Genomic DNA, 12,850 nt, shown 5'->3' on the forward strand with positions numbered 1-12,850 from the left:
ACTGTATCTAACTAATATAGGACATTTAGCCATTCGCTGGCATAAGATGCCTGGTGTGATGGGGAGCTACAACAGGGCATGGTAAGATACATTAAGACTGTCAGCTAAGCCCTGGTGAACTGGTGCCAGGGACCGGGAAACCTTAGACATCTTTGACATTATAGTTCTGCCCAGAGAAAATTGTTTGGCTTTCTACCAACAGTCAGTACTCTCTTTTCCCCCTTGAAACACTGAAATTAGTGTGATATTGTTTATGTCTAAAATAACCTCATGTCATTGGGAAAATGACAATCTGGGTTTCCTACTGGTAGCTTTGTGGCACACTGCTGAACACGAACACAAGTGTATGTTTGAGACGGAAACCGACATAAGAGTCTCGTTTGAAAAGTGCATAGAGCTGGACTGATGAGAGCTAGGTCTTGTGCTTGTGTTTCTCATCACAGGTGATCCGAGTCATTGATTGGTGGAAGTCTGGACCCAGCCTAACCTGAAGCCTTAAATTACATCATCCAAGACTTCCCAACAGTCAAACATCTGGTCCATTTCTGCTACGGATACTTGGAAGTGTTTTTCCTTTGATAGTCGTAAAGGTAACAAAGAGAATACTGAATATGCGGCAGGCAGAAGAGGACAGCTCTAACTCGAGGACAGATGACTGATTGAGCTATTTACAATATCCATGTCATATTGATACAGCAGAGTAGAACACAAGGTACATTTACAAAAAAGCTCTGTTAACATTAGGTAAAAATATTGTGAACATTTTATTTACACGTTCCAAGGCTGTCCAGCCTCTCGATACACTCGTCATCATATATGTATGTCTGCAGCAAATCAAAACACAAGTTTCATCACCTTCCTATGTTGGCAGCTGAAAACAAACGGTGAAACCGGCGCTACGTTCTGTTCTAGCGCCGGGATGAAGCATGCAGATTTTTTTTCACTCTTTTTGTCTGTCAAGGTAAGAAAAAATGAATACAAAATGATACAAAATCTAGATGCTGAAATGACGTGGGGTCATAGGGGCCAGTAGGAGCTAGGATCATTCTGAAGGACTTTCGACCCCACTTTAAGACCAACCGTGCGTTTGAGTAGCATCTTCACATTCAGAAGAGAGAGAGAGAGAGATAAAGGGTGAGGGGAGAGAGAGAAAAGAGGAGAGATGCCTCAAAGATAAAGGGAATCACAGTCTAGATGCAGCATGCTTCATTACCATTGGCATAATAGGAGAGTAGAGTACAATTCCAACCTGCGAGGTCACGGTTTCAGATGACCCCTACCAGTCCAGTGTATATGTGTGTGTGAAACACACTGCTCTCTCCCCTTTGTGCTACAGGCCTAACATACTCCACATGGAGGGACACACAACCAACATACAACCTTAAACATGAATCATTAGAGCAAACAACCCCCCCCCCCAAAAAAAAAAAAAAACGCTAATCGAAAACAGTCCGAATGGTTTGAACCGACAACTCTCTCACATGTCCCTGCACATCCAAAGCAGTGACTAGCACCGTGAGGGAGAGCTCCCCAGACCGTGGCAGTGACTAGCACCGTGAGGGAGAGCTCTCCAGACCGTACCAGTGACTAGCACCGTGAGGGAGAGCTCCCCAGACCGTGGCAGTGACTAGCACCGTGAGGGAGAGCTCCCCAGACCGTACCAGTGACTAGCACCGTGAGGGAGAGCTCCCCAGACCGTACCAGTGACTAGCACCGTGAGGGAGAGCTCCCCAGACCGTACCAGTGACTAGCACCGTGAGGGAGAGCTCCCCAGACCGTACCAGTGACTAGCACCGTGAGAGGGAGAGCTCCCCAGACCGTGGCAGTTCACAAAACAACACTGGAAGTGCCCGCAGCTTGATAATTACACAAGGCTACTAGCTAGCGAAAAAGTCCTGAAAATACATGGTTCCATATAGCCCACTGTACTGAGAGTACTGTACTGTAGAGTGCCGCACTGCATCTGAATGAAGTATTAAGAGCATTTATGATGTGAAGTGTTTCTTATGCTGCGGAGAAAGAGTGATTCCTGTCGACGATGCTACTCACTGCTCAGAGCGGCCCCTGCATCGCAGCGCTAGCCAGCTAACATGCTAACACTTCAGTCTGTCAAATGGAGAAAAATAGAAACACAAGTCAAATATTCAATGACTCACTCCTCAGTAAAGGTCTGCTTTTCATATATTTGAGATGATCAAATATAGCTATATACTCATGTATATTTTATAGAGGAAAAAGGAAATGCATTAATATAGAGTTCATTTACTTTAGTGTTCATAATACATTAAGTGATGTATTTATACAATATATTTGTTCCTTTACAAATCCACAGTATAAGTTGTGCCTTTTTCGCAGGGGGGGGGGGGTGTCTGAAGGACAAAGTAGAGGTGTGTTCCTTAATTAAGGCGTTTCATGTACCAATAGCTTTCACAAAGTGCACTATGTAGAGGGCGAGGGTGTAGGGGTTAGCAAGGGGGCACTTTGGAACACACCCAAGGACTTGATAAAGGAAAAATGAAGTCAATTGTTTTTGGACAAAACAATTATTCTTAAACTCCTATTTGGTTTTTAAAAGAATGACATTAGATTGGAAATAAAACATTTGAGAAAAAGTATTTTCATCCAGACTACTACATCATGGTTTCTGTTGTAACTGTTCTGTTTGTACACGGTCCATGGAACCTGGTCATAACAGAGAGGAGAGGAGAGGAGAGGAGAAGAGAGAGGTTAGGGTGACTGTTTTTGACATTGTGTGATTATATAGTGGTTGTTGTCCCACGCTTGGGCAGCGAGTCTTCAAATTGTCCCAGCAAACTGCATACATCCAATGGAAACATCCAAATGGGTTGATTGATGGAGAGTTCAGTTCATATCTACAGCTCTGCCCCCCGCCCGCCTCCTCTGGCCCGCCTCCTCTGGCCCTCTGGCGTCCAGCTCCGTCCTCTCCCCAGCATCTTTCTGTCAAACTGAAGCTCCGCCTCCTCTCGGTGGCCCTCTCACAGTGGTCTCTTCGCTCACACTCACCGCTACTTAATTGTCCATAGGAAGTGTCCTATACCAGCACCTCATCTCCCTCCACATACACACACGCACACACGCACGCGCACACACACACACACACGTGCACACTCTGGTAAATCTTGACTCTCAAAATGGACACACATACACACGCACGCACGCCAGCACACACGCACACACACTTAAACGACCAGCAGCCTCTCTCTCTCTCTCTCTCTCTCTCTCTCTCTCTAGCAGTTGCTGCTGTTCCGGAACTCTCCGTTCTCTGTGATCTGCAGCTTGGTGGGGTTGGTGGGGGAGATGCCGTTGCGTGTCTGCATGCTGTAGCGCTCCTTCAGCTGCGTGAGGGCGCTCATCAGCCGGGCGTTGGCCGCATCTAGGGACGCGATGCGCTTCTCCTGTGCACGCCGCACACACACACACACACACACACACACACACACACACACACACAATCATGGGATTAGAGAGAGAGACAGGGAAAAACACAGAGCACCCAAACAAAGCAGACGGGCGGACAAACGTACACGCAGGAAACGACCGTGGGCAGCGCGTACTGTTGTCCTGTCTGTAGACGTGGAGTGTGGACTGTGTGTCCTGTCTGTGTGTCCTGTCTGTGTATACTGTCTGTGTGTCCTGTCTGTGTGTCCTGTCTGTGTATACTGTCTGTGTGTCCTGTCTATGTGTCCTGTCTGTGTGTCCTGTCTGTGTATACTGTCTGTGTGTCCTGTCTGTGTATACTGTCTGTGTGTCCTGTCTGTGTGTCCTGTCTGTGTGTCCTGTCTGTGTGTCCTGTCTGTGTGTCCTGTCTGTGTGTCCTGTCTGTGTGTCCTGTCTGTGTGTCCTGTCTGTGTGTCCTGTCTGTGTGTCCTGTCTGTGTATACTGTCTGTGTGTCCTGTCTATGTGTCCTGTCTGTGTGTCCTGTCGGAAGGTCGAGTTGCTTTCTAATTGAGTATTCACTGTTCCACTTTCTCTGTAATGAGCTGTTCATATTCACTGTTCCACTTTCTCTGTAATGAGCTGTTCATATTCATTGTTCCACTTTCTCTGTAATGAGCTGTTCATATTCACTGTTCCACTTTCTCTGTAATGAGCTGTTCATATTCACTGTTCCACTTTCTCTGTAATGAGCTGTTCCTATTAACTGTTCTATCTGTAATGAGCTGTTCCTATTCACTGTTCTATCTGTAATGAGCTGTTCATATTCACTGTTCCACTCTCTCTGTAATGAGCTGTTCCTATTCACTGTTCTATCTGTAATGAGCTGTTCATATTCACTGTTCCACTCTCTCTGTAATGAGCTGTTCATATTCACTGTTCTATCTGTAATGAGCTGTTTCTATTCACTGTTCCACTCTCTCTCTAATGAGCTGTTCATATTCACTGTTCTCTCTCTGTAATGAGCTGTTCCTATTCACTGTTCTCTCTGTAATGAGCTGTTCATATTCACCGTTCTCTCTCTGTAATGAGCTGTTCCTATTCACTGTTCTCTCTCTGTAATGAGCTGTTCATATTCACTGTTCTCTCTCTGTAATGAGCTGTTCATATTCACTGTTCTCTCTCTGTAATGAGCTGTTCCTATTCACTGTTCTCTCTGTAATGAGCTGTTCATATTCATCCTCCTTCTGTTGATTCTGGAGGTGGCTCATTGCCTTAACGATGCATGTTTATTTTCAGTTATGCAAGTCTCATTACTTCTGTGTGTGGAGGACTTTTGAGTGTGTGTGCGCTCATGATGTGAGTGTATGTCTGTGTTTGTGTGTATGTCTGTTAGGCCCTATTCACAAGGGACTAGTATTATTTGGGGACCTCATGTGATTTAGAAATCCCCCCCCCCCACGTCTGTGTTTCGTGCGGCTGTATTTTACTTGAATTTACTGACATTATCCCCCGGATGTGATGTCAGGGCTCTGTGTACCATCCGCTAAACTATCCAGCATTATATATAAAATGGTTTGAATTAAAAGCGCCACCTTGAACACCCGTTAAGTCAATTTAAGTACATTGTCCAAAATGTTAATGCAGGACTTTTTACTTTTACAGTCATTTTACTGTATTAACAGTTTTACTATTGATAGTTAATAGTTTTAGTTTAGAAACAGGCTTTGAGTACTTATACCACTGCCAACACCAACACTCCCAGCTAGAGAAAGGGTGAAAGTAAGGCAGAACGAGGCAGAAAAAAGGCAGAGAAAACTAAAAACCTCAACCTCAAATCACCCAGATGCCAAGTCGCACAGGACTAATATTATCACATCTCTCATCTCACTCTGTGTTTGGGGAAATATGGTAGGTAATTTGCACTTACAAATTAATTACTTTACAAATTATGGACAAGGCAGATTCGCACAGGATTAGGATCACCGACGACCTCCCCAATGATGACATTATTATTACTAGAGCTCCCCAGATAATACTAGTCCCGTATGGATAGGGCTTAAGTCATCACTGGGTATGTCAGGTGTCTTTTAACTGTGTGTCAAGTCACATTCGTGTGTGTGTGTGTGTGTGTGTGAGAGAGAGAGAGAATGTCTGTCCTTGTGTTAGTTTTCCTCTACAGGGCAGTGGTGTGGTGTGATGTCTCTCATCCTTAGAGTAGTTTCCAGTGTGAGCGATGTGATCCGTCTGGCTAACAACAGTCTGGCTAACAACAGTCTGGCTGACAACAGTCTGGCTAACAACAGTCTGGCTAACAACAGTCTGGCTAACAACAGTCTGGATGACAACAGTCTGGATGACAACAGTCTGGCTAACAACAGTCTGGCTAACAACAGTCTGGCTGACAACAGTCTAATACTGATGATCCTCTGGAGTGGTGCTGAGCAGCCCTCAGCCATCCTGTGTTTAATCATCATTATATCACCTCCATCAACAACACCTCCACCTGCTACAATGCTACTTCGCAGGAAACAGGTGGCAGCCAACAAGCTTATGAACAGGGAGGATGAGTAATGTACATGTAGATATGAGTCAGCCTGTTGTAAGAGACGAAGTCACGTGCTCGCCCGTCCCATCTCATTAACGTCACAGCTCCACGGTTTCTGATTGAAACATCTTTTTGTATTTCCGTGTTCTGTCAGCCTTCACGTCTTCGAGCAGATGACACAAAACACACACGCGCGCACACACACACACACACACACACACACACACACACACACACACAAGAGGACACATCACGATACATTGGGCACACTTGACAACGTGCTATATGAGCTTTTGTGTAAGCCTTGCTCCTCTTCACCTCAGAGGATGTGTGTGTGTGTGTGTGTGTGTGTGTGTGTGTGTGTGTGTGTGTGTGTGTGTCTGTAGGTGTGTGTGTGTGTGTGTGTGGGTGTGTATGCCGTCTCTCAGGTCCTTCAGGTTTACACTGGGAGCAATTACTAGGGACTCAACACACACTCTTACACACACTCTTACCCTGTTACACACACACACTCTTACACACACTCTTACTCTGTTACACACACACTTACACACACACACTTACCCTGTTACTTAGGGTAAGAGAGTGTGTAAGAGTGTGTGTGTGTAACAGGGTAAAAGTGTGTGTGTATCAGGGTAAGAGTGTGTGTGTAACAGGGTAGGAGTGTGTGTGTAAGAGTGTGTGTGTGTGTGTGTGTGTGTGTAACAGGGTATGAGAGTGTGTGTGTGTAACAGGGTATGAGAGTGTGTGTAACAGGGTATGAGTGTGTGTGTGTAACAGGGTATGAGAGTGTGTGTAACAGGGTATGAGAGTGTGTGTGTGTAACAGGGTATGAGAGTGTGTGTGTGTAACAGGGTATGAGAGTGTGTGTAACAGGGTATGAGAGTGTGTGTGTGTAACAGGGTATGAGAGTGTGTGTGTGTAACAGGGTATGAGAGTGTGTGTAACAGGGTAAGTGTGTGTGTGTAACAGGGTAAGCGTGCGTGTGCAGGACTGAATCTCACCTGTGCGTCGATGATCTTCTGTTTGGAGTCCACCACAGCCTGCATGTCTGAATGGTCCTTCTTTAGCTCTTCCTCCACAGACATTAACCTGTACACACACACACACACACACACACACCAAAAGTGTGTTTAAGGAAAGATGGCATCACATGGATGTTTTGTTAGCATCAATTCACATCAATAAGAAGGATGACCCCAAAGGCATAGAGCTCTTGAACCTACTGGACAGTTTTGGACTTACACAGCACGTACACCAAGCTATGCATCAACATGGCAACACCCTGGACTTGGTAATAACAACAGGGCTGAACATTGATAATGTATCAGTACATGAAATGCCTGCTATCTCTGACCATCACTGTGTGTTTTTTGATATATATTTTGATACTATATTTCTGCTGAACCAAATGATACTTCAGCTATAAACTCCATTACGAACTGTCTTCTAGCAATAACTAAATGGATGAGCAATAACGTCTTGAAGCTAAACGAGGACAAAACTCCTACTGATCGGCCCTAAAGCAAAAAGGGAAATGCTGTTTAATAATCTGGGGAAACTGACATCATGGATTAAACCTGAGGTTACAAGTCTAGGTGTTATTTTGGACTCAGACCTAAACTTCAAGTCCCATATTAACAAGGTGACGAAAACATCATTCTTCCACCTTAGAAACAAAGCTAAAGTAACTTATAAACCAAAAAGATGCCTGCAAAACTACTGCAAGACATCAGCTCATTCAAAACTCTGCAGCTCGACTTCTAACTAGAACCAAGAGGAGAGAGCACAGGTCCTAGCTACTCTGCACTGGCTGCCAGTAACATGTAGGGTTGATTTTAAGGTCCTCCTCCTTATATACAAAGCCCTTAATGGGCGAGGGCCAAAGTACATTGCCTCTCTCTCTCTCTCTCTCTCTCTCTCTCTCTCTCTCTCTCTCTCTCTCTCTCTCTCTCTCTGTCTCTCTCTCTCTCTCTCTCTCTCTCACTCTCCCCTCTCCCTCTCTCTCTCTGTCACACCTACAGACACACACACACACACACACCTATAGGGACACACACCTACAGACACACCTATAGATACACACACACACACACACACACACACCTACAGACACAAACACACACACACACACACACCTACAGGCACACACACACACACACCTACAGACACACACACACACACAAACACACCTACAGACACACACACACAGACACAGACATACCTACAGATACACACACAGACACACAAACTAACCTACAGACACAGACACACACACACATACAGGCACACACACACACACACCTACAGACACACACACACACACACACAAACACACCTACAGACACACACACACACACACAGACACAGACATACCTACAGATACACACACAGACACACAAACTAACCTACAGACACAGACACACACACACACACACACACAAACACACCTACAGACACACACACACAGACACACACATACACACCTACAGACACACACACACACACACACAGACACACACCTACAGACACACACACACAGACCACACACAGCCTTCTGACTCTGTTTTGTTTCCCCCGTGGTTCAACCACTAGGCTGTGGAGCTCTTTCCCTCTCTCTCACACACGCACACCTACACACACACACACACACACCTACAGACACACACACACCTACAGACACACACACACACACACACACACACACCTACAGACACACACACACGCACACCAACAGACACACACACACACACACACACACACACCTATAGATACACACACACACACACCTACACACACACACACACACCTACAGACACACACCCGCACACCTACAGACACACACACACCTATAGTTACACACACCTACAGACACACCTATAGATACACACACCTACAGACACAAACACACACACACACACACACACCTACAGGCACACACACACACCTACAGACACACACACACACACACACACCTACAGACACACACACACACAGACGCCAGACTCCCTCTCCGCCGTGGTCACCTGCTGATGATGCCCTTCATCTGCAGGTCCTTGTCGTCCTGCTGTCTGCGCAGGCGCTCGTCCGACTCCTCCAGCCGGGCCTGGTACTCCAGCAGAACCTTCTGGCCCTGGTCGTCCTGCCCCTTCAGACGAGCCTCATACTCCTCCAGCTTCTGGACCGATGCACGGAGCTTGTCCTGCAGAACTGCGATCTCCTGCTGGTACTGAGAGAGAGGACAGAGGGACAGACACAGAGAGACACGGTCATCATCATCATGAAGACATTAATTTCCTGCCAGTTATGGAAAAGGTGTCAGGGGCTATAATCATAAGCCTACCCTAACCCTAACCCTAACCCATAATCATTGTCTCTATCATCATCATCATCATCATCATCATCATCATCATCATAGCCATCGTTACGAGTCATTCTGGGGGTATACCTTGAGAGCAGCCTCCTCACCTCCACACACAATGTTCTCTGCCTCTTCTAGAATGGTTCTGTTAAACTGTCCAGAACGACTGGAAGAAATGGACCTGGCAAGGTGTGGATGTGTGGAGGAGGAGACATCTGAGAGGCTGTCCCCCTGAGGAGGCCTCCCCCTAAGGAGGCCTCCCTCCCCTACCAGAGTCTTACCTCCCCTACCAGAGCCTTACCTCCCCTACCAGAGATCTACCTCCCCTACCAGAGTCTTACCTCCCCTACCAGAGTTCTACCTCCCCTACCAGAGCCTTACCTCCCCTACCAGAGCCTTACCTCCCCTACCAGAGTTCTACCTCCCCTACCAGAGCCTTACCTCCCCTACCAGAGTTCTACCTCCCCTACCAGAGTCTTACCTCCCCTACCAGAGTCTTACCTCCCCTACCAGAGTTCTACCTCCCCTACCAGAGTTCTACCTCCCCTACCAGAGTCTTACCTCCCCTACCAGAGTTCTACCTCTCCTACCAGAGTTCTACCTCTCCTACCAGAGTCTTACCTCCCCTACCAGAGTTCTACCTCTCCTACCAGAGTTCTACCTCTCTTACCAGAGTCTTACCTCTCCTACCAGCGTCTTACCTCCCCTACCAGAGTTCTACCTCTCCTACCAGAGTTCTACCTCTCCTACCAGAGTCTTACCTCCCCTACCAGAGTTCTACCTCTCCTACCAGAGTTCTACCTCTCTTACCAGAGTCTTACCTCTCCTACCAGAGTCTTACCTCCCCTACCAGAGTCTTACCTCTCCTACGAGAGTCTTACCTCTCCTACCAGTCTACCTCTCCTACCAGAGTCTTACCTCCCCTACCAGAGTTCTACCTCCCCTACCAGATTCTAACTCTCCTACCAGAGTCTTACCTCCTCTACCAGAGTTCTACCTCTCCTACCAGAGTTCTACTTCTCTTACCAGAGTCTTACCTCTCCTACCAGAGTCTTACCTCCCCTACCAGAGTTCTACCTCTCCTACCAGAGTCTTACCTCCCCTACCAGAGTCTTACCTCTCCTACCAGAGTCCTACCTCTCCTTCCCACATCTCACTAGTACTCTCCTGGGCATCCCTGACCTGTGTCGTTAGGGCAGCAGGGCTGAGTGAGGGCTTAAAGCCGGGCACTGTGCCAGAGAAGATAGGGAGGACATGGAGAGGACAGAGCGAGGAGAGGGAGATGTGACTTCCACCGCTCAAATCCAGGCTGGGGAATAAGCCTGGAAAAGCTCTCCTTGACCTCCAACCAGACCTTGGGATCGCTTTTGCAGAGTGATTTATAAAAACATCCCTCCTGCAGCATTGAAGGGCAGGTCTACTGCAGACTGGGAGACAGCATCTCACTAGGGATAGGCTGTAACTATTCTCTCCAAAGTCTCATACCTATCTCTGCTTAATATGGTAAGGAGAGTTTTAGTAAGTGCTGTGTGTCTCAGTTTGACAGGGGAGAGAAAGAGAGAGAGAGAGAGAGAGAGAGAGAGAGCTGCCATATCTGCTGGGTGAAGTACAATAATGTGCAAACACAGCAGCAAGATGTGTTAGCTGTTGTGATAGAAAAAGGGCATTACCGTATTTTCTGGACTATAAGTCGCACTTTTTTTCATAGTTTGGCTGGTCCTGCGACTTATAGTCAGGTGCGACTTATATATCAAAATATGTATCATTTCATACTGACTGACATGAACCAAGGAGTAAACATTACCGTCTACAGCCGCGAGAGGGCGCTCTGGGCCGCTCTGGGCTTGTGACAACTATATGCTGCTCCTCTACCACTGAAGAAATGGTTGCTTACCGGTAACTTGCTTGTTGGACTCGCTGGCTTATTATGTTAATTTAGCCTATTCAGCCTCCCAGGTATGTTATTTATGCTATTGTGTAGCTGAATAACTGTTAATGTATTACGTTAACATACCGGACACCTATTCAGCCTGTTGTTCTGTGTGCTATTGTGTAGTTGAATACCTTGCCTTTCCAGATTAAATGTCTGTTCTTGGTCTTGGATTTCGTGAAATACATTTCTAAATAAATGCGACTTATACTCCAGCGCGACTTATAGTCACACACACACACACACACACACACACACACACACACACACCAACGCTGGCCTCAGTCACACAGCTCTGGGGTGTAGGAGTCATTACATTAGCTGGTTAGTCTGAGAGTGTGAAGAGAGCAGGTAATGTGAGATATTCCTGGTCCTGGTTAACTTGGTACAATCACAATCAATTATACAATCTGGATAAGACCATCTATCTTCCCTGTCACCTCCCTCTAACCTTCCTCCACCGCCCTCCGCTGGGACCAAACATTGCCTTCCAAACATTGACATTGCATAGATTTCCCTCACCTCCCTCACCTCCCCCTCCTCCTCCCCCTCCCCCTCCTCCTCCTCCTCTCCCCCATTCTCCTCTCCTCTCTGTTCATTATATGTACATTCCCTCTCTCCTGTCAGGCTGCCCCCCCCCCCCCCCCCGCCCGAGAAAGGAGGTGACATCTAATACATCTCTCCCTTCTATTCTCTTCCCAATACCTTTGCCCCCCCCCATCCTCTCCTCTCCTCTCCCCACCCTTCCCTCCTCCATCTGTCCTTCCCCTCTCCCTCCCTCTGAAGTGTCTCATACATCTCTCTGCCTGTCGGGAGGAATCACGCCGTCGTAATAAGAACTTCAAACGTCAATTCTCTCTCTGTCTCATCCCTCATCCACACGGGCATATCCAGCACCACCCCATCCCTCCACTTTCTCTCCTCCTCCATCTGTATCTTGTGTCAGTTCTATTCAACCACAAGGCTGTGGAGCTTTCCTCTCTCTCTCCATCTCTCCCTCTCTCTCTCCATCTCTCTCTCCCTCTCCATCTCTCTCTCTCTCTCTCTCCCCATCTCTCTCTCTCCATCTCTCTCTCTCTCCATCTCTCTCTCTCTCCCTCTCCATCTCTCTCTCTTTCTCTCTCTCTCTCTCCATCTCTCTCTCTATTTTTTACATTTTCTTAAGTGTTATTTTATCTTGTGTTTTATGTAAAGCTCTATGAGTCTACATGCATTTGCATGAATAATGTGTTAATACAAATACATGTGCTTTGCCTATGATGAGTGAGTAGGCATATTTCTGTCATCTATCTCCCCAGTTCAGTCCCCCAGTCTGTATCTGTCCTCAGTACTGACCCCTGGTACTGACCCCTGGTACTGACCTAGTACTGACCTGGTACTGACCCCTGGTACTGACCCCTGGTACTGAACTGGTACTGACCCCTGGTACTGACCTGGTACTGACCCGGTACTGACCCCTGGTACTGATCTGGTACTGACCCCTGATACTGATCTGGTACTGACCTGGTACTGACCCCTGGTACTGACCCCTGGTACTGACCTGGTACTGACCCCTGGTACTGATCTGGTACTGACCCCTGGTACTGACCTGGTACTGACCTGGTACTGACCTGG

The 12,850-nt window shown here is 47.0% G+C and overlaps 1 protein-coding gene across 2 annotated transcripts in view; it reads right to left on the bottom strand.

Moving 5' to 3' along the window:
• Nucleotides 1-1,414: 1,414 nt before the first annotated feature.
• The window catches only part of dab2ipb (DAB2 interacting protein b), a gene marked incomplete at its 5' end in the record, with an annotated part of 153,713 nt that continues 142,277 nt past the window's right edge, over nucleotides 1,415-12,850 (bottom strand). For both annotated transcript variants that reach the window (XM_080529951.1, XM_080529950.1), the window contains 3 exons: nucleotides 1,415-3,416; nucleotides 6,950-7,037; nucleotides 8,972-9,174. In XM_080529951.1, the coding sequence (XP_080386077.1) occupies nucleotides 3,249-3,416; nucleotides 6,950-7,037; nucleotides 8,972-9,174 (459 nt within the window). In that variant the 3' untranslated portion in view covers nucleotides 1,415-3,248. The remainder of the gene's footprint in view (nucleotides 3,417-6,949; nucleotides 7,038-8,971; nucleotides 9,175-12,850) is intronic.

Source organism: Nansenia antarctica (assembly GCF_963989245.1).
Source record: "Nansenia antarctica genome assembly, chromosome: 4".
NCBI classification, from domain to species: domain Eukaryota; kingdom Metazoa; phylum Chordata; class Actinopteri; order Argentiniformes; family Microstomatidae; genus Nansenia; species Nansenia antarctica.